Here is a 23,410-nt window from a genome sequence, read left to right as displayed (position 1 = left end):
GGGGCGCCTGGGTGGCTCAGTTGGTTAAGCGACTGCCTTCGGCTCAGGTCATGATCCTGGAGTCCCGGGATCGAGTCCCGCATCGGGCTCCCTGCTCGGCAGGGAGTCTGCTTCTCCCTCTGACCCTCCTCCCTCTCATGCTCTCTGTCTCTCATTCTCTCTCTCGCAAATAAATAAAATCTTTAAAAAAAAAAAAAAAAAGCGACCCCATTGGCAATAGCTTTCCCTATGGTAATCAGTTTTATACATAAATAATACTTTGCTCAGATCAGCAGAGCTGTATCCCAAACCGATTCTTACCAGTAATACTGAAAAATTCAACCTCAAACTTAAGTTACACCTAAAACCACCAAGAGTTGCTAAAATGACACAGAGGCTTATGCTTCAACGCATTAAAAAGACATTATGGTAGGCAGGAGGTAGGCCCCCCAAGATTTCCGGCCTATGATATACACACATCTTCTCCCAATTATTCCATCAAACAATAATGTAGGTACTGCTGTGAAGGAAGTCTGCAAACATAATTAAAGTCCCAAATCAGGTGACCTTTAAATAAGATTATCCAGGTGGGCTGGATCTAATCATATGAGACCTTTAAATCTGGATCTAGAGGTAACATATGTAGTATTTCAGAGATTTGAAGTATAAGAGAGATTTCATTTGCAAGTTCTGCATTGTTGGCTTCAAGATAGAGGGGACCATGTAGCAAGGAATGCAGGCAGCCTCTAGGAGTAGTAACCCCTGGTTGACAGCCAGCCAAAAATAGGGACTTCATTCTTACTACCACAAGGATTTGCCAACAACCTCAATGAGCTTAAAAGCAGATTCTTCCCCAGAGGCTCCACATGAAAACTCAGCCTGTCGGGCACTTTGATTTCAGCCTTTGATACCCTGAGCAGAGAAGTCCACACCATGATTGGACTTTTGACCCACAGAACTTTGAGCTAAAAATTGGTTGTTGTTTTTAACCACTGGGTTTGTGGTAATTTGTTACATAGCAATAGAAAACTAACGGAGAATTCTTAAAGTCAAAATTCTTTTCTAAGGCCTTTCAACAATTTACAAATACAGTTTTAAATACACAAGAAACTAACATAGGCTGTCTCTTAGAATTGCAACAGAAGCCACAACGTATAACTGTGCTATGACTCATAAAACAGATAAACTGAACCGAACCAAACCAAACCACAACATGCATCACAGGCTAAACTCAAACTCCTTTTTTTTTTCTTCATTTTTCTCCTTTATCTTTTTCACCCACCCACCCCCACCTACCTCCTCTCTGGCAATCACCAGTTTATTCTCCATTTTTTTGTTTGTTCATTTGTTTTTGTTTTTTAGATTTCACATACAAGTAAAATCTTATGGTATTTGTCTTTCACTATCTAGCTTATTTCACTTAGCATAATACCCTCTAGGTCAATCCATGTTGTCTCAAATGGCAAGATCTAATTTCTTTTTTATGGCCAAATAATATTCCTCTGTGTGTGTGTGTGTGTGTACCCCACTTCTTCTTTATCCATTCATCTATTGATGGACACTTAGGTTTAGACTGCTTACATATCCTGGCTATTATAAATATGCTGCAATAAACATAGGGATACATATATCTTTTCAAATTGGTGTTTTCATTTTCTTTGGGTAAACAGCCAGTAGTGGAATTACTGGATCATTTGGTATTTCTATTTTTAACCTTTGGAGGAACCTCTATACTGTTTTCCATTGTGGTTATACCAATTTACATTTCCTCCAACAGCACACAAGGGTTCCCTTTTTTCCAAATCCTTGCCAATGCTGGTTATTTCTTATGTTTTTTATTTAAGCCATTTGACAGGTGTGAGGTGATATTTCATTGTGGTTTTTTTATTTGCATTTCCCTGATGATCAGTGATGCTGAAGCATTTTTTCATGTGTCTGTTGGCCATCTGTATGTCTTCTTTGGAAAAATGTCTATTCAGGTCCTCTGTCCACTTTTTAATCAGTTATTTTTTTGGTGTTGAGTTCAAACTTTTTTTCACACCAGACTTCAAATCTGTATGTTCCAAGATAACACCTCACCCAAACTAATTTAATAGTAACTACACAGACACTAGATCTGATCTTACACTAGAACTTCATGAGTTCTAGCAACTCATCTAGTGTACAAATTCTAATCCTTGCTCAGATTACAAACTTCCACCCTAAAATCTAACAACAGTCCCTAATCTAACAACAGTCCTCGATGAGCAGGTCTTCCTAATTGTCCCCCTCTTTTGAGAGGATCCCTCATTTCTCTGGCTCTCTCTGCTTGTTGCCGCAAGTTAAATAAACCTAAGTCTTTTTTTAACTACAAATAAATCCTTGATGATCTTTGGTTTATGGGTGTCCCATTTAACAACTGGCATTTCCACAAAGATTCAGCTGACCTCCTTGTTTCTGGGAAGACATATAGCTTTGTCATAGTGTGCACGTATGTGACCACTTGATTTCCACCTGCTTAAGGCTACCCTGCCTGCAACAGTGAGGTATCTGAGCTTCAGTAATTTTGATGAGCACTTCAGGGGCGCCTGGGTGGCTCAGATGGTTAAGCGTCTGCCTTTGGCTCGGGTCATGATCCCAGAGTCCTGGGATCAAGCCCCATATCAGGCTCCTGGCTCAACGGGGAGCCTGCTTCCCCCTCTCCCTCTGCCTCTCTCCCTGCTCATGCTCTCTCTCTCCCTCTCTGTGTCTCAAGTGAATAAATAAAATCTTTAAAAAAAAAATTTTGTTGAGCACTTCAGGATCAAGGTGAAAGTTGGGTTCTCTGACTGTAAGTCTTACCAGATTATCCTGTTCATGAGTGAAATTTGACTTCTACCTAATCAACAGCATTCCTATCATCTGCCTGCATGTTGAGTATCTTTTTTATTGTTGTTGTTTAAATAAGCTCTATACCCAGCATGGGGCTTGAACTCACAACCATGAGATCAAGAGTCACATGCTCTACTGACTGAGCCAGGCAGGCGGCCCTTGTTCAGTATCTTGAGTGTCATTCATCTGCACAGAACAGACATAGGCCTAATAAGTCTATCTTCCAGCCAGCTCTAAAAGCTGACAAGTTCAGAAGGTCTCATCAGACTAGCATCTTTACCTAAATTTTGTATTAGGTCTGTTTTCTAAAACCTCCTAAGGACTTTCCTTAGTCCTTATAATCTTGAGATATGTTTTGCTTAGTTCTGTCTGCCTAGAGCAAAGGTTCTGACAAGTCCTCAGTTGATGACAGCTGATCTTGGTGTCACTTCCGGTCTTGGGGAGGTAGGTGGTTGCAAAAGCATCATCCTTACTACAGGTCATTTGAGAGTTTTCTCAGTCTAAATCCATGTCCACTCTGTGACTCCTCTATCTATTACTTTCAGGTTTTCAGATTATGAATATAACTCAACAAATGGCATAATTTCACCAAGAAAAAATTCTGAATTATAAATGTCCTCTTGGGGAACTATTGACATGAACAAGATTATCTGAGAGGCACCTTAAAAGAAAAGAGGAGCTGTGCCCGGGTGGCACTTGAGTTGGTTAAGTGACCGACTCTTGATTTTGGCTCAGGTCAAGATCTCAGGGTCATGAGATGGAGCCCAGAATCAGGTTCATGCCCAGCGGGGAGTCTGCTTGAGATTCTCTCTCCCTCTGCCCCTCCCCTCCCACATTCTCTTTCTCTCTAAAAATAAATAAATCTTGGGACATCTGGGTGGCTCAGGGTCCTGGGATCAAGTTCAGCATTGAGCTCCCTGCTCAGCAGGGACCTGCTTCTTCCTCTGCCCACTGCTCCCCCTGCTTGTGCTCTCTTTCTCTCTGACAAATAAATAAATAAAATCTTTAAAAAAATAATAAATGTTTTTAGGCACCTGGGTGGCTCAGTCATTAAGTGTCTGCCTTCAGCTCAGGTCATGATCCCAGGGTTCTGGGATCGAGCCCCGCATGGGGCTCCTTGCTCAGCGGGAAGCCTGCTTCTCCCTCTCTCACTCCCCCTGCTTGTATTCCCTCTCTCACTGTGTCTCTCTCCGTCAAATAAATAAATAAAATATTTAAAATAATAATAGTAAATCTTTTTAAAAAAAAGGAAACAATTCTGACTATCAATGGTCTGCATTCCTTAACATAAGGAAATTTCTAAATGCAATTCAAATTCTAAAACTGCCTCCCTGAAAGAATTCCCAAACCCCAAGATAAAAAGGAGAAAGTTTAAGGTCACCTGTGTGGTTCAGTCAGTTGGAAGTCCAACTCTTGATTTCAGCTCAGGTCACAGTCTCAGGATCCTGAGATTGAGCCCCACGTGGGGTTCTGTGCTCAGCAGGGAGTCTGTTTCTCTCCCTATCCCTCTGCCCCTCCCCCCTATTCACATGCTCTCTCACTTTTTTTTTTAAATGTTGATGTATTTTTTTTTAAGATTTTATTCATTTATTTGACAGAGAGAGACACAGTGAGAGAGGGAACACAAGCAGGGGGAGTGGGAGAGGGAGAAGCAGGCTTCCCGCGGAGCAGGGAGACCAATGCGGGGCTCGATTCTAGGGCCCTGGGATCAGGACCTGAGCCAAAGGCAGACGCTTAACAACTGAGCCACACAAGCACCCCTCACTCTCTCTAAGCTAGATAAATAAATCTTTTTATTTTTAAAGGAGAAAGTTCATTAAAAAAAAATCAGCCTTGTATAGGCCTCCCTATCCATTAGTCCGTATCTTGATGTGCCTTGGAGATGTAAAACCCGGGAAAGCCTAATTGGCATCACCCTAAAAAGAATTTAGAGATTAATCCTTAAACAATGAAAAGGAGGCACCTGGGTGGCTCACTCAGTTGAGTGTCTGCCTTCAGCTCAAGTCATGATCTCGGGGTCCTGGGATCCAGCCCTGCATCCGGCTCCCTGCTCAGCAGGGAGTCTGCTTCTACCTCTCCCTCTGCCACTCCCCTGCTTGTGCTCTCTCTCTCAAATAAACAAAAATCTTAAAAAAAAGAAGAAGAAAAGAGACAATGAAAAGCCCTCCTAATTTTTAACTTTCTGGAAGTTATGAGATTATTCTGGTGGTAGAAATTTCTAACACCTTCGGAAATCCCCTTTCGCTTGGCCCTTAACTGTAACATTGTCTTGCAGTTACATGATTTTGAAGGAATGTAAAAGAATATGTGTGAAGACAAGGGAATGAGAATGCAGAGTATCAGATGTGTTTTTGTTTATCTATAAATAAAGAGAATAATTTTGCCTTAAGTAAGAAATGTGTGTTTCACCACAAAAAAGAAATGGTAATTATACGGTGTTATACATTCTTAACTAATCCTATGGTGGTAATCATTTTGCAAAACATATAGGTGTATCAAATCAACACATTGCACACCTTAAATTACATGTTACATGTCAATTAATTTTTTTCTCAGTAAAGCTGGAAAAAAAGAGAAATTTCTGGTTGCACCAAGATGTGAAAGAACATAGTGAAAAAAAATTTGACAGTATACTATAAGGGTATAAGGTCTGAGAGTAAGTACACTGTATTTGTCTGGGTTTGTAATAGCTACAAAAAAGAATTTGAAGGGAGAAATAAAATATGTTAAAATTTTTGACAAAATTGGTCAAATATGAGAGGTTTATCATAAAAAGTAAACAAAATAATGGCTTAAAAATAAGGGCTTATAAATCATTTTAATGTAAATTATTCATGAATAATAAATGGAGTAAAACTAGAATTTCCTTTTTGTCAAAAAAGCAAAGCTATTTTGTGCCCAGATAAGACATCCCTTAAATCATCAAAATATTGTGTTAACTCTCTGTGCTTTTTGAAATACTCATAAATCTTTTTTTTAAGTTCTTTACTTTTGGGGAAAAGTTAACATTCCTAATAATCACTGTTTTTATTTTTTTTTTAAAGATTTTATTTATTTATTTGAGAGAGAGAATGAGAGAGAGAGCATGAGAGGGGTGAGCGTCAGAGGGAAAAGCAGACTCCCTGCTGAGCAGGGAGCCCGATCCGGGACTCGATCTAGGGACTCCAGGATCATGACCTGAGCCAAAGGCAGTCGCTTAACCAACTGAGCCACCCAGGCGCCCTAATAATCACTGTTTTTAAAGATACTGCCTGGGGGCACCTGGCTGGCTCAGTCAGCGTGCATTGGACTCTTGATCTTGGGGATGTGAGTTTGAGCACCACGTTGGAGGGAGAGATTACTTAAAAAAATTTAAAAATACAATCTAAAAAAAATTAAGATACTGCCTATAACTATTTCTTTGGATAGTTATGACTTACATTTTGTCAAACGACAATTCCTTTTGAATTTGTTCTTCTCTAAATTCAGAATAATAAAACTATTAAGATGTTTCTCACACCTACAATATCTTTGGGTTTATAAATGATCATGAGGCAACATAAAGATTTGGTCCCTCACCTTATTAAAAATGTTTTTAGGGGCACCTGGGTGGCTCAGTCCGTTAAGCGTCTGCCTTTGGCTCAGGTCATGATCCCAAGGTCCTGGAATGGAGCCCCGCATCTGGCTCCCTGCTCAGTGGGAAGCCTGCTTCTCCCTCTCCCACTCCTGCTTGTATTCCCTCTCTCGCTGTGTCTCTCTCTGTCAAATAAATAAATAAAATCTTAAAAAAAAAAAAAGTAAATATGCTTCAATGTTTCTGTATTTTTCAGGTTAAAGGAAAAAAACATTCATACACAAAGACTGACACAACAGCCAACTACAAAAAGATTTTATCTCTAGGCTTAAATAAGCTTGTATTGGTGAAATTCATAATACATTTTATAGAATAAACCCAAGGCCTGAGATATGTCAATTTTTGGTTACAGCATGTTGTTACTTTCAGGATAATCAGCTACTAACTCTTTATAAAACTGATTATGTACTTTAGTAGAAGATTCCACTCTCTTCATTCTGACAATGCTGGTTAATACAATAAATTAACTAAAGCTTAGACTCAACATCCACAAGTGGCTTCTGCTTCTTCCTTACATTCACCTGAAGTGGCCAGCTGTAATCTAAAGATAGGAATTGAACTTTGTGGGGACGTATCAAAGAACTTCTGTAAAGGTATGTATCATGCACTCATAACTACTGATACTACAGAGAATAAATTATGTGTATTGCTGGCATCATCGCTATGATCAGACATTGTGGCTGAGTCTGGATTTGCAGAACTGTTTTGGTCCAAAAGCAGAAGACAATGTAAATAGAGTATTTACTTTTAAGATCATCAGAACACAACCTCTAAGATGCCAGAAGCCACTGATTACCATCTACTTTGCATGATTTTTCCCTTTATTCTCTTGGCTATTTTCTTCTCTCTCTGCTAGTTCAAGATTCCAGATGTCAATAAACACCCTGCCCTTTATTTTTAGTACTACCAAGACCTTTAACCTTGACAATCACCACATATAGGACTAATTCTTCAGACACTGACAAGGTGAATAATCCGTATCCAAAATTAAAGGGGAAAAAATGAGTTGGTTAATAAAGGAAGATCCAAATAGATGTGGAATATATAGAACATTATTTCAAACTTTAATAGTAACTCTTGTTTGAGGTTTTGCTTGTTGCAAATGCCATGTGTGTGTTATCTCTGGGTTTTAAATGCTATAGTCACATATTATGCTAGATGATTTAACAAATGATCATCTAAGAAAGAGATCAAAGTGGCCTAGTGCTTATAAAGGTCAAAATTACTACCATCAAAAGCTTGATAAACATTCACAACCTATCTAACAATGATACAGATCTTGATTGATCACTTCCCCTAAATGTTAAGTCCTCCAACTTCGTTAACAAATGATCAAAAGCAGAGACTGCGAATTGAAAGAGAAACCACAAATTGCTCACAAACACTCAGAAAAACACTATGATTTATAAAACAGATAAACTGAACCAAACCAAACCACAGTGTGCTTTACATACTATCCGAGCTCAAATCTTTTTAAACATTAGCTATATTCCAATACCATAGACAAATCGATATAACCGTAACTCCTGAGGGACTCATGTGTTCTAAAGATAAAACCACTGACTATTTCAGCAACTCACCTAAATTAGATTCTAGCCAATCCCCACCCAAACTACTAATTTCCACCCTAAAATCACTCTATGACTAACCTCAGCTCCTAAAACCTTTTGTATCTTCTTTGCTAACTCCCTCCTTCTGAGATGCCCCCCAGTTATTCTGGTGTGTGTTATTCCCTGCTGTAGCAAGCTAAATAAATGTGAACTTATATTTGACTATAGATATGTTCCTAGTGGCCTTTGACGGTAGGCTTTAACATCCTTAAGGCAGACAACTGGCAGCCCAGAATTAGGAATAGGAAGAAGACTTTATGCTATATACCTTTTAAAATTTTGTACCATGTTATTGTATTACCTATTTAAAAGAATAAATAGAGAATCTACAAATGTATATAACTCTATTATAAATGAGTCAACCAATAGTAATACTACCAATATCCAATCAGCTGCAACTCATCCAGAAATCAGAGTATTGCTGGCTGTCAGCAGACAGGAGAATTCACTAACTGTTTCAAAAAGGCTATAAAGAGGGACGCCTGGGTGGCTCAGTCACCCACACGGCTGCCTTCGGCTCAGGTCTTGATCCCGGAGTCATGCGATCGAGCTCTGCATCTGGCTCTCTACTCAGCGGGGAGCCTGCTTCTCTCTCTCTCCCCGCCTGCCGCTCTGCCTACTTGTGCTCTCTCTCTCTCTGTCAAATAAATAAATAAAATCTTAAAAATTTTTTTTTAAAAATGGCTAAAAAGATTCCAGACCATTAATGGATCATCAATGGGTTATCAACAGATCTTTGTGTCAAAATTCAAAATCTCTTCCTATTTGGAAGCTAAATCTAAATCAGCCAGCAGTCAGAAGTGATAATTAGCTTTGCACCTTATGTGGACAAATTTTTATTATACAGTGTGGAACAGCATAATGAGTACCCACAGAGCAACAATTATCAACCTTCTGCTAATCTTCAAACTATTCTTTTTTTTTTTTTAAGATTTTATTTATTTTTTGACAGAGAGCAACACAGCGAGAGAGGGAACACAAGCAGGGGGAGTGGAAGAGGGAGAAGCAGGCTTCCTGCCGAGCAGGGAGCCCGATGCGGGGCTCGATCCCCAGACCCCGGGATCATGAGCTGAGCCAAAGGCAGACGCTTAACGACTGAGCCACCCAGGCGCCCCCCAAACTATTCTTAAAGATTTCTCTAAATCAAAGATACATTATAACTCAATGCAAAATATATTTTTTTTAAGATTTTATTTATTTGACAGAGAGAGACACAGCGAGAGAGGGAACACAAGCAGGGGGAGTGGGAGAGGGAGAACCAGGCTTAAATCACGTAGTCTGAATTTTTCAATTTTGTTCTTCCTTTTGAAAATTGGTTTGCTTATTCTCAGTCTTTTTCATTTCCATATAAACTTTATTTTTTCCAAAGTTTATTTATTTGTAATCTCTACACCCAACATGGGGCCTGATCTCACAACCCCAAAATCAAGAATCACATGCTCTACTGATTGAGCCAGCCAGGTGACCCTCCATATAAATTTTAGAATCAGCTTACCAATTTCTATTAAAAAATCCCAGGATTTTGATTGGTATTGCATTTATTTATAAATCAGTTTGGGGAAGTGACATCTTAACAATTTTGCACTGTCTGATCATGAACATGATGTAACTCTCCTTATAGTTAAGTCTTAAATTTCTCTCAGCAATGTCCTGTAGTTTTCAGTAAAGAGATTTTATGCATTTTTGTCACATTTATTCCTATGTATTTTGTGGGTTTTGGAAATATTCTAAATAAAATTTTTAAAAATTTCATTTCCCAAATGTTTGCTGATAGTATATAAAAATACAATTGATTTTTATATATTCACCTTGTATCCTTTGACTTTGCTAAATTCAACTACTAATGGTTATTTTGCAGATTACCTAGGATTTTTTATATAAACAATCTTGCAATTTGTAAATAGAGACAATTTTATTTCTTCCTTTCCAATCTGTATGCCTTTTAATTCTACTTCTTGCCCTACTTCAATGGCTAGGACAACTAGTTACAATGCTGAACAGAAGTGGCAAGCAAGGACATTCTTGCCTTATTCCTAATCTTAGGGGAATATTTAATATTTTAATATTCAATATTTTACCATTAAGTATGAATTTGCTGTAGGTTTTTCTTAGATGATCATCAGTTCATGAAGCTCCCCCCTCCTATTCTTAGTTTTCTGAGGTTTGTTTAAATCATGCATGGGTATATAATTTTTGTCAGTTGGTTTTTCTGAATTTACTGAAGTAATCATATGAGTTTTCTCCTTTATGTGGTTAATATGGTAGAGTAAACTGATGGATTTTCAAACCAACTCTGCATTTCTGGGATAAACCCTACTTGGTAATTGTGTTGTTATTATTAATACATTCAAGTTGCTGATACAAGTTAGTTAAAAATCTCTGATACATAAGTAATTATTTATATTGTGCTAAGTTGTCAAAACTATGGTATCCACAAAACCTTTTCAATATAGGTTTCAATATAGGTTTTAGATTTCAATTTTCTTAATTGGAGTTGCAATAACAATAATAGTGATCATGATGTTTACTAGTTGTATGCTAACTACACAACAGGCATTACGCTAACGGCTTTATAAATATTCTCATTTAATCTAATAACACTCTATTAAGTATTATTTTTTTAAAAGATTTTATTTATTTATTTGTCAGAGAGAGACAGACAGACAGAGCATAAGGGGGAGCAGGCAGAGGGAGAGGGAGAAGCAGGTTCCCTGCTAAGCAAAGAGCCCGATGCGGGACTTGATCCCAGGACCCTGGGATCATGACCTGAGCTGAAGGCAGACGCTTAACCGATTGAGCCACCCAGGCATCCCTCTATTAAGTATTATTATCTCTATTTGACAGATGTGGCAACCAAGGTTTAGGGAGGTTAGAAAATTTGTCAAAGATCTCACAACTAGCAACTGGAGGAGGTGGAGTTTGATTCCAGGTCAGTTGATTCCAGAGACTAAGCTCTTATCCCTCTTTTGCTATACTGCTTTACCAAATAATCTCTAATACTTTTTTCTTAATATATAATTCAAAGTAATATAACATGGGTTACAGTAAAAATAAGTTCTCTGAGAGGCCACTAAAATTTAAATCCAGGGGCGCCTGGGTAGCTCAGTTGTTAAGCATCTGCCTTCGGCTCAGGTCATGAGCCCAGGGTCCTGGGATTGAGCCCGCATCAGGCTCCCTGCTTGGTGGTGGGAGGGGGTGGCCTGCTTCTCCCTTTCCCACTCCAGCTTCTTGAATTCCTTCTCTCGCTGCCTCTCTGTCAAATGAATAATAAAATCTTTAAAAAAAAAAAAAGTTTAAATCCAAATGAGAACTATGTAGCATAACACACAACAAATATCCAAGATACACTCTCATGGAAACAAAAGGATTTTATACAATTCCAGGTTAATTAGCTATAACTGTCTCTTTTACATAAAAAAAAAAAACCCACATAAAGTGAGTGACAGGGAAGTGATTATTATTGGTCATCTGGAATCCACTCTAATTCTTACGGAAATACACTCAAAAACTTCCCACCCAGGGGCACCTGGGTAGCTCAATCCGTTAAGCGTCTGCCCACATGGGGCTCCCCGATCAACAGGGAGTCTGCTTCTCCCTCTCCCTCTGCCCCTCCCCCCACTCATGCTCTCTCACTCGCTCTCTCTCAAATAAAATCTTTAAAAAAAAAAACTTCACACCTGGATTGCATAAGGAATAGTGAGCAACTTGTGGCTCTATCATAAAAGAGAACTGAGATTTTAAAAAATAATAAATTACTAAATTTACCTTTCTAGTATCAACTTCAATATGTGAAACACACAATGCCACATGCTAAGACTTCACCGTTCTTCTTTGTAATAATGAAGCATTTTATTCTTTCGTTATTCTACTTACTGTTGCTGACCTCCTTAACTTGATTTAAAAGCATAAACTTAGAAGAAATTCACTGATCACAACTAAAACTACCTTTCTCTCATCCTAATAATAAAAGCTAGGAAAGACTGGGTACAATCACCAACTCTCTCCTGTTTCTTTAAGAAACTCTGACATTTTAGCTTCATCTCCAACAATACCAGTTTGGGGAAGTTTACAATTCAAGTCTAATTATCCAGTGTCATCCTTTTAAAAGCTGAAATACTGTAGGATAGTAACTGAAAAACAAAACATTCAATAATAATTCATTTAGAATAGATCTAAGTTTCTATGCCTAGCCTTTATGGAACTGGATAATAATAATATTTGTTAAAGTCTAAAGTTCTGAATTCTATAGGAGAAAGAGATCTGGAAGGGTTCTTTAAGTAAATTCAAAAATACTAGGGAAGTAGTTATATTCTAAGTTAAATAATCCAATACTTATTTGGCACCTATTACATGTTCACATTGTGTAAGTCATTTACAGATTATACAATTTTAACAAATGGACTCTACCTTGAAGAACTTTATGTTCTGTTTTTTTTTTAAGAATTTTATTTTTAAGGTGGCTCAGTTGGTTAACATCTACCTTCGGCTCAGGTCATGATCCCAGGGTCCTGGGATAGAGCCCCGCATCAGGCTCTCTGCTCAGTAGGGAGCCTGATTCTGCTTCTCCCTCTCCCTCTGCTGCTCCCCCTGCTTGTGCTCTCTCTCTGTCAAATAAATAAATAAAATCTTTTAAAAAATAATTTAAAAATAAATTTTAAAAAAATTTTATTTTTAAGTAATCTGTACACTCAATGTGGGGCTCAAATTCAACCCTCAAAGATCTAGAGTTGCATGCTCCACTGACTGAGCCTGCCAGGCACCCCTATGTTCTATTTAAGTAGAAAAAATAATTCATATTCAAATCACAAGATTTAATATGAACACAGAGAAGTTAAGCAATACATTGTATGGTATAGACTCTAACTATGGAAGAATATAAAGGGGTATCAGTGGTGGCTACAGAAATCAAGGAAGGACATCAGAAAATTGAGACTTGAGCTGGGTCTTCTCAAAGTTCCAAAGCCACTTCCACATTTTCAGATATTTGTTATAGCAGCATTCCACTCTTGGCACCAAAATAAAATAAATAAAAGGTATACTAAAAGGGAGAAAAGAAGAAATTCCAGACATACACATAATATACTGTATGTATGGATATTTTTAATGAAATATTTCAAAAATAATTTTACATAAAATAGTATAGGAAATACTACAAATGTTGCTACCTACCCAAGTACCTACCATGTAGATTTAAAATACTAAGTTTGCCATACCTGTTTCAAATATATTTTTTTAAGATTTTATTTATTTATTTGTCAGAAAGAGAGAGTGAGCACAAGCAAGGGGAGCAGCAGGCAGAGGGAGAAGCAGGCTCCCCGCTGAGCAAGGAGCTTAGCGAGTCCCTGGTATGCGGGGAGCCAAAGGCAGACGCTTAACCGACTGAGCCACTCAGGCGTCCTGAGTTTCAAATATTTTTTTTTTTTAAAGATTTTATTTATTTATTTGAGAGAGAGAATGAGAGAGAGAGAGAGAGCATGAGAGGGGGAGGGTCAGAGGGAGAAGCAGACTCCCTGCTGAGCAGGGAGCCCGATGTGGGACTCGATCCAGGGACTCCAGGATCATGACCTGAGCCGAAGGTAGTCACTTAACCAACTGAGCCACCCAGGTGCCCCTGAGTTTCAAATATTTTTAAGAACTAAAATACTGCAGATATAATTGAGCAACCTCCATCTGATTCCTTCCTCTCCAGAGGTAATTACCACATTTAAGTAGTTGTGTATCCTCCCACATGTATATAATTTGTTACAAATGTATCTATATACAACATAGTATATTTTAAATTTTATATAAATGGTATCATACTGTGTATTCTTTTGTAACTTGCATTTTTATACTCAACACTGCTTTCCAGATAATCTAAAATGGGGCCACAGTACCCATTTTTCTCCCATTTTTTTAAGCTCCACAGCTGATTCTGATTGGTAACCAGAGTTGAGAATTATCATTCTAGGTCTATATATATTATCCAAGAATGCTTTTAGTGCTCCAAAATTGCTAACACATTTTATTATTATTTTTAAGTAAGCTCTATGTCCACCACTGGGCTTGAATTCAACACCCCGAGATCAAGAGTTGCAGGCTCTACTGACTCAGCCAGCCAGGTGCCCCTGGTAACACATTTTAACTTAGCTTTTTACCATGAGTCAGTTGTTGTTAGATTACCTTATTTCAATAAAAATTATTTAACAGTGCTTCCAACTCAGAAGCAAAAAACCTAATCAAACCAAGTGTGCACATGATTCAAAACAATAAACAAACAATAAAACTGGTTTCTTGAAGGGGATGGGTGTGGCTACAAAGGGGCAGTAACACAGGAGTCTCGTGGTGATGTTTCCACTTAAACATCTTGATTGTGGTGGTAGTTATGCAAGTCTACACATGTAGACTTGCATAGAGCTACAGACAAATACATGTGCACACAAGTTCACGTATAACTGGTGAAACTTGAATAAACTCTGTGGACTGTGCTAATGTCAATTTCTCGGTTTGATATAGTGAGTGGTAGTGTGAGATGCTGACACTAGAGGACAGAGACCTAGGGGAGAAAGTATAGGACCTCTCTGTACATTTCTTTACAACATCCTGTGAATCTCTTACCTAAAAGTAAAAACTTAACACATTTTTAAAACTAAGTTTCTAAAGTACACTGAAAAAATTCTGCAGCCTTTTCACAGGCAAAATCAGTCCAGTATCCTGCTACAATATACATCTACTACACAAACGATATTTTTAGGTAAGTATACCTAACATCGGAAGCAAATCTGCATAAAAGAGAAAGAAAACATTGGTGATGACCACTTTAATCCTGCAGTAAGTATGAAAGATAAACCTTAGAAGTTATTGGCCTATAAGCTATTATTTTTAGATTATTGTGTGGTCTTACCCTCATGGGACACTAGGATTTACCTAAATAGCTATCTCTGTTCACTACAAATAACCCTGCTTTCATTCCTATTTTAAGCCAGCAAGCCTGCCCTACTTTTGCAGACTTATTTCCTAATCTACTCACCTGCTTTTCCAATCATGAACCAGTTAAACACTGCTGAAGAGGTTATGTTAAATATTACTGAAACTCATAAGCAGCTTTCAGATCCTTTCATAACCTATTAGAACAAGTAATTTTATTTCACTGATCTGACACAGCTCTTTGAGATATTCCTTCTATTCTTTGATAGTCATAGAGCATGCTTTCAAAGTACTGGGAACTAGCCCTCCCAGAACCAATTAAGTAATAACCACTATCAGTGACAGAGAGAAATAGTAAGTTTATAGTGACATCATATGTTTTCAATAAAACAGTGTGCAAAAGTAAAAAATAAGTAGCCTCCTTTCATGGATAAATCCACCAATTACCTTTATTACTTTGGCCATTCATTAAAACTCTATTTTATTTATGTTTTTTAAAAATTTTAGTTTTTTATTTTATCCTATTTTATTTTTAAACTTCCACAAAGCCTTAGGTCACAAGAACAAAATGTACACACAAAAACCCACAAATTAAGTGGTACCTCTTTAGGCTACTGATCAACAAAGTTTAAACTTGAAAGGATTATCAATTTGTAAAGTGAGGGAGCAAACCTTTCATACCAGATATAGTCTACCATTTAGTCATCTGCTCTTCATGGTGCTATTAGTCATAGGAAGCTCCATAGTTCTGATTTTCTGTCACACTTTTGTGAGGCCATTATACGCTACACTGAGTACTTTCGAAGACAGTATTTAAGCTTCTAAGTTTAAAGAGAAACATGTTGCTTCTAGTAGGAATTCATCGAGTATTTGTTCAAACATCTGTTTACGATTTCTAAAATTCTATCTATACTTTAGACAAGGAAAATTCCACCATTTTTCTTATTAAGGATTTTAGGTTTAAATCCTTTCAAAAGTTCCTAAGGAGACTACAGTTGGAAAGTATAAAATACAACACTCTTGGGGCATCTGGGTGGTTCAGTTGGTTTAAGCATCTGACTCTTGGTTTCGGCTCAGGTCGTAATCTCATGGGTCGTGAGATCGAGCCCTGCATTGGGCTCCCCACTCAGGAGGAAGTCTGCTTGAAGATTCTCTCCCTCTGCCCCTCCCCACACACACTCTCTCAAATAAATAAATACATAATCTTTTTAAAAAATACAACACTCTTAAAACTTCATTTTATGTATGCCACTTAAAGTCAAACAGATCTACAAAATTATAATAATAAAGTCAAACAGATCTGCTGTCAAATCTCACTAAGATTCAAGATTAACTCTTAATAAAGAACAGCTAACATTTATTAAGCACTCACTATGGGCACTATGTTAAGCACTTTACATACAATATGAAATGCAATCTTTAAATTCTGAGGTAGGTACTGTTATCTCCCATTTTAAACTTGAAGCAAGGAAAATAAATGACAAAAGTCACACAGCTAGTAATGAGCAGAGCCCCTGCCCTTTTCTAAACTGTCTTCCATAAAATAAGCTTCTTATGCTTTCACTTAAACATTTACTAAGCACCTATGTGCTAAGCAATATATTCAGCATTAATAATACACAGTCCTTGCCCTTGAAGAGAACTGTTTAGTATAATAACATAAAAATATTTAGAGAAATTTGAAAAGCAATGAGACTGCTCATGGGAGCATATAGGAGGCAATATCTTCTGTTGCTGCTGCTGCTGCTGCTGCTAATGGCAGCTAACATGTATTGAGCACTTACTAGGCACCTGTCACTGCAGCTTGTGGCGTTTATTTAATCCTTACAACTACCCTGTAAACTAGGTTCTATTATCCCTTTACTTCAGATAGGGAAACTGAGGAAAAACGAGATTAAGTGACTGGTCCAAGGTCGGGCTGCTACTAAAAGAAGCAGAATTTGAATCCAGGTGTGTCTGATTTCAAGGCCGTGTTCTAAAACCATTATTCTATACAGCCTCTTAGTAGTAAAGGAGAAAAAGCTTTTCAGATGTCCACTTGGCTAAATCTTGAAAGATAAATAAGGGCTGATCAAGTTGGGGCACAAGGTTCTACATAAAAATAATGCAAAGAACCCATTCACAGATATAAAATTTCATGGCATTCTGGGGAACTACAAGTAGGAGTAAAGTAAGTTTGGGAAAAGGGGTATGAAATGAGGAGAAAGTAACACAGTACTGGGGGTTTAGCATGAAGAGAACTATACATCAACAAAATTAGAATTTATCTTATGGGCAGAAAGTGCTCATAAAGGGGTTCAAGAACAATAATAATCCTCTACATTATCCACAGATCATGATGGCACCATGGACATTAGATTAAATAGCCCTAGCAAGAGGCTACTGCAATAGTATAAGCAAAATGTCAGAGAGGGAGATGACGTAGAAGGTTCTGTACAAACCAAAAGTCCATAGAACTGAGTCTGGTAGAACTGGATGTGAAGTGAAAGGGATAAGAGTGTGGCCTGACTCCCAGGCTTGTCACTGGAGCCAGGGACTAAATGGGTAAGTGGTGTGATTAACAGGGATGGGAAATACACTTAGAAAACCCTTTCTATCTCCTCTGCTTATTAGTGCTTTTTAATACTTACTTTATCCCTCTATCAACTTTTTCTACCTTTTTCACAATCTCTTCAATAAAATAAAAACAAGTCTGTCTCACTTTCATAATATCTGCTTGTATGATGTTTGAATCATCTGTAATTCTGAATTACATTTATAAGCCAATTAAGCTTTGGGTTTTTTTTAAACATAGAGCCATCAAAATAATCTTGCTGTTCCCTTAATGGAATCACTGTCAACTGCCCTAGCAGTTTTCAGCTATCCCTCTTCTCCTCTTTCTTCTTTTACGTCTTTCAATTCTTTGACGTTCCTAATTTTACCCACGCTGTCTACTCCTTAGTCAATTATACTTTTTCTCCATCCTTACTTCTGCATGTTTCCCCAAACCCTATGTAACTGAAACAACTTCTTTTTCTGCTAAACAAGTTACCCCCACTTCACATCAGGTATAATATACTTTATTTTTTTTTAAGATTTTATTCATTTATTTATTTGAGAGAGAGCACAAGCAGGGGGAGAGGCAGAGAGAGAGGGAGAAGCAGGCTCCCCGCTGAGCAGGAAGCCCAACATGGGGCTCGATCCCAGGACTCTGGGATCATGACCTGAGCCGAAGGCAGATGCTTAATGACTGAGCTACCCAGGCACCCCAATATACTTTAAAACTCATTTTCTTCTTTTTAGCTTTCCCTCATTAAGACACTACCAAATCCTTAAATACGATGGTAGCCTTTCCCAAGCCTAGCTGTTTTGAGGCAATTCTTAATTGTATTCTTTTTTTTACCTCTGACCAACTTTATTATATTTTGAAAAACTGTAATCCTATTAAGAAAGTAAAAGGGGGCACCTGGGTGGCTCATTCACTAAGCCCCGCATCCCCCTCCCTGCATCAAGCCTCGCATCCCCCACATGGAGCCTGCATCATCGGGATCCCTGCTCAGCGGGAGGCCTGCTTCTCCCTCTCCCCCTCCCCCCTGCTTGTGTTCCCTCTCTCTCCGTGTCTCTGTCAAATAAATAAATAAAATCTTAAAAAAATAAAAATAAAAAATAAAATCCTTAATAATGAAAAAGAAAAAAATTAAAAACAAAAACAAAAACACACAAACCCTTGGTAAATCCATTCTAATACAAAAAAAGGCAAGAGGGGACAAGAGCTGTGGAAATAAATGAGGCATAGGTACTAGAGACTGAAACAGGCTTCAGGGTAACCTTGTGAAAATAGCAATTTTTGTCCATACTATTCTTTTAAGAAAGCCATAGCTACACTATTCTGACTGGCAGAATATTAAAGAACCAGTAGCCTCTGTGTGCTACAAATGACACAGTACATCCTATGAATATATAATACACTTGAATTCCAAATGAAGGGGAGAAATGTCTGAGCATCTTATTGAAAAGAAGTCTGACTTTTCTGTGAACACCATTTGGCCACCAACAATGGACTCTCCACATCTGTCACATAATTCCTAGTGAAATTTCTTTGTTGCTTTGGAAAAGATTCAGTCCAGGAGAATAAATCATTTTTTTAAAAATCACTGTCAAAGAGGGGCGCCTGGGTGGCTCAGTCGTTAAGCATCTGCCTTCGGCTCAGGTCATGATCTCAGGGTCCTGGGATCGAGCCCCACATCGGGCTCCCTGCTCGGCGGGAGGCCTGCTTCTCCCTCTCCCCCTGCTTGTGTTCCCTCTCTCGCTGTGTCTCTCTCTCTGTCAAATAAATACATAAAAATCTTAAAAAAAAAAAAAATCACTGTCAAAGAAAAAAAATTCTCTCAAACAGGAAAAAAATTTGGAAACCAGGAAAAAAAAAAAGAAAATCAAGCTAAAAGATTTTCACAATTCAATCATTTGAGTTTCTGGTTTTTTTCTGCTCTAGATACCAGTAGTGATGCCACAGTGCAATTGACTGTTCTAGAGGCACACACAACTATTATTTTAAAACAAGAAACAAATGAGCACTTGTTGGCATACATTGCAGATGGCTCTCCACAAACAATGAATGAATGAAATCATAACAATTTTTACATTTTTAAACATAAAATAAACACCTTCAACTGCTAGGGAAGAAACCAGCTGCTAAAAAAGTACTAGACAGAACTGTACTGGTCTCTTCATGTTGTTACACATGAGATTCCACCCAGATATCCTCTAAATCATAGAAGGGGATGGGGTGCCTGCCTGGCTCAGTCAGTTCATGCAACACTTGATAGAGGGGGTTGTAAGTTTGAGTCCCATGTTGGGTGCAGAAATTGCTTAAAAATAAAAAAATAAATTGTAGAACAGGTATTTTCCTGACCTTAACAGTTTTCCAACTTATAATTTCATATACTTTCTAATTCTGGTATTTTTCAAATGTTAATGAATTCTCAAAAAAGTGTTAATGAGGTGTGCCTGGGTGGCTCAGTCTGTTAAGCGACCCACTCTTGATTTCAGCTTAGGTCATGATCTCAGGGTTGTGGGATGGAGCCCTGCGTTGGGCTCTGTGCTCAGCATGGAGTCTCCTTGGGATTCTCTCTCCTCTCCCTCTGCCCCTCCCCCCACTCATGCGCCCTCTAAATAAATAAATAAATCTTTTAAAAATGTTAATGAGGGACACCTGGGTGGCTCAGTCGGTTAATCGTCTGCCTTAGGCTCAGGTCATGATCCCAGGGTCCTGGGATCGAGTCCCACATCGGGCTCCCTGCTCAGCGGGGAGCCTGCTTCTCCCTCTGCCTGCTGTTCCCCCTGCTTGTGCTCTCTCTCTCTCTATATGATATATAAATAAATAAAATCTTTTAAAAAATAATAATAAAAAAATAAAAAATGTTAATGATTTTTCTACTAACCACTTATGTAGAAACTGATCTATCATGTTTCATATTACAACCTGTCTTAAGCTTTTCATGTCAGTTATATCATTTGCATGGCTCAGATGCTTGACAAAGAAGGTATTATTAACCCTATTTTGCCCATGAGATTATTGGAAAAAAAGAAAAGGGAGGGAGTTTAAGTAAAAAAGCAAGGTTAAAAAAAAAGGGCAAGGTCACAAGTAAGCTCCTGATGCAGTAAAACCTAGGTTTTCTGACTATCAGTCTAGTCCTTCTTCATTTTAGGAAAGTTGCTGTTTAAAGGACACTAAAATACTAGTCACTCCCTCCCACTTTTCTCCAAGATTTGTTCAAACAAAACAATTAAGTAGACTTTAAAGTTAACAGGAAATGACAGAACCAAAAATAACTGGGGTGTGGTCTCACCTCCGAAAAAGATTTCCAGCTGTGAATAAATGCAGACAACTCTGGCCAGACAAGATAACATCAGATCAGGATTTAGTACCCAATACAATGGACCTTAGCTACATATACAGTGACACCTTATTTTCTTAGAACAAACCTCAATTATTTCAAACTCTGGAAAACCCAGGAAAAAAGCAACATAAGTCACAGAGAAGCCAAAATTGCTGTGGTCAAGTTCTCACACTACAGTATTTACATTTAAGATAAATCCACAAACTCTAAGGGCTTGAAATCATTATATTTCATTTATTTAAGCGTAATCTTGTAAGTATACAACATGCAGTAATTTATAATTTGGCCAAAAAACAAATTATACAGACAATGGAAGTGTTTACTTAACTGTGAGCATGCCTAGCAATAAGAGAGCACCTGCCTTTTAACTATGTTTCATTTTACTTTACTTCTATATTTAAGGGTCTGAAAGCGTTATTTTAAAATTTCCTTTATATCTTATGGCATCTTATGGTGGGAATTACATGCCACAATGGCGATCAGAATTTGAGATTCCTAAAGATCTGAGGACTGCCACTAAGCTTCACTGAGATCCTATTTATTCTAACTTGACACACAATTCTGGTTTATCTGGTTTCCCTGCCTACTTCAGCTTAGAAACAGCAGATTAGAAGGGCATATTTTGACAGATAAAGAACAGTACTGGAGAAGATAAACAAAAAACAGACAAAAGCATTAAACAGTATAGCAGTAAGGAGTCATTTTGGTACAGGAGGAAACTGCCAACACCCTTAAACAGCAGAATGCACCAGCCATGTTAACAGCACAGGACAGAAATTAATGTACACAACTGACCTTGATTTATCAAAAAAGGTTATGTTTAGTATATTCTTTATCTTAAGAGAGGGTTTATACTCTTTATGGGTTATATACTATAAAAACTGACATTAAAATGGTCAAAATTATTTAAGTTAAAGGGCTAAATGTCAGTTATATGAACAATTCACTTCGATCCTTAATAATACCAGACGATCTGAGTAGATAAATCTCAAAAACCCCATTTTATTTACTGAACATTATATAGTGTAGGTAATCAGTGTTCATGATCATCACTTATGATCTTGACTTTTTAGAGGGGAAAAAACTAAGTTACACACTAAAATTAGTAGTGTAGAAAATCAACATTTATGATGATTCATGTGTTAGGGAGAAAAAATTTAAGTTAAACACTAAAATTCTCCCCCTTCACTGAACATTCAATAGGCTTTTCCACATTAAAACAAAAACAAAAACGTATTCTGTCACCAATCTTAGTTTCCTTTCTCTTTCTAATTACCAAAATGAAAAAGTAAAAGTATTTTAATAGTTTTGCCCACTTAGAGCTAACCCCTTTATCAGAAGCCACTAACACAGCTCGCTTAGGTGTACACTCCCTTCTTATAAATAGTGCTTTCAAACCGATAGTTAAAACTCAAGAGCGAAGAGTTGTACCTAAGTGTCACGGCTGAACAGAAGTGCATAAATTAGAGGTTATGTTTAAACCAGTATAAGTAGTTTAAGAGCAGAAACAGCTACAATGTAAAACCCTACAGTAAGGAACATTTTAGTTTTGGTTAGACATCTGAATCAGAGAATATCCTTCTTCAAGTCTCTACAGCCAAAAAAATAAAATAAAGCACCAACATCATGTCAAGAGATCTGTAAATCCCTTTCACACATCACAAAATGGATTTATTTGTATTTATTTCACCACACTGTTTCTTTTAAATAACAGCAGTGACTTGTGATGATCTGTAGAAAGTGGGCCAAAAGGTACATGGTAAACGTCCTTAAAAAGGGGGGGAGGGGCGAGATAATCAGATCCTAAAGAAGGGGAGCGGCAGAAAGATCTGACTTGGAAGAATCTACTAAAGTCCCTGCCCACATCACCCTAAATGGCTTCACAGATAAAAGACGAGAAAAGAGGAATCGTTTCTTTTAAAAAAGATGGGGATCCCAGCCTACCCGCAAGTCCCACACTACGGGAGATAAATTAGCAATCTCCAGCTAGCTACAGATCAAGGTGCAACAGAAAACGCCCAAGGACTGCCCTGCGGGGCTCCCCCTCCCCTCTCTCACACTCCCTCCAGGTCCTCCTCCCGGACCCACGCAGCCAGGGTCCCCCGCCGCCCTCCCGCCCCCCCCTTCCCGGCTCCCCGCCCTCCGTCCCCCCGCCCTCCGTCCCCCCGCCGTCGCCCGGCCGAAGGCCGTTTCCCGCGGGTGAACAAGGAGGGCCCTGCCCGCCCGGCACCTTTGATGACGCGTTCGGTGGTGGAGAGGTGGAAATTCCTCCCGGACATGGTCCCCTCGGCCTCCTCTCGGCTCCAGGCGACTGCCAGACGCGCGCCTCCGCCTTCGTGTCCAGCGGTGTCAGCTCCCCGGGTCAGTCAGCCCACGGTGCTCCGGCCCCGGCTCCTCCGGGCGGCCTAGGTACCAGGAGGAGGTGGCCGCGGCAGCCCGGCCTCGAACCTCGCTGACAGGATGCGGGCCCACTGGCCGCTCCCTCCTGAGGAGCCGAGTCGGGAGCGCTGGTGGCTAAGGGAGGCAACCGCGGCGGCCGCGGCTGCTCGCGGCCCGGTCCCGCGTGCGCGCGC

General features: G+C 38.7%; 1 protein-coding gene across 4 annotated transcripts in view; it reads right to left on the bottom strand.

Annotated features, from left to right (window-relative positions):
- Positions 1-23,410, bottom strand: part of PPP3CC (protein phosphatase 3 catalytic subunit gamma) — a 98,733-nt gene extending 75,323 nt beyond the window's left edge. The window contains exon 1 of one of the 4 annotated variants that reach the window (XM_081810086.1): positions 23,068-23,410. In XM_081810086.1, the coding sequence (XP_081666212.1) occupies positions 23,068-23,116 (49 nt within the window). In that variant the 5' untranslated portion in view covers positions 23,117-23,410. The remainder of the gene's footprint in view (positions 1-23,067) is intronic. The other 3 variants (XM_081810093.1, XM_081810077.1, XM_081810082.1) reach the window with 3 other exon arrangements.

The sequence above is a fragment of the Leptonychotes weddellii genome, chromosome 2 (genome assembly GCF_054177405.1).
Source record: "Leptonychotes weddellii isolate Sample4059 chromosome 2, ASM5417740v2, whole genome shotgun sequence".
NCBI classification, from domain to species: Eukaryota; Metazoa; Chordata; class Mammalia; order Carnivora; family Phocidae; genus Leptonychotes; species Leptonychotes weddellii.
The sequence above is the reverse complement of the archived record's forward strand: the minus strand, read 5'-3'. Positions and strand labels throughout refer to the sequence as shown.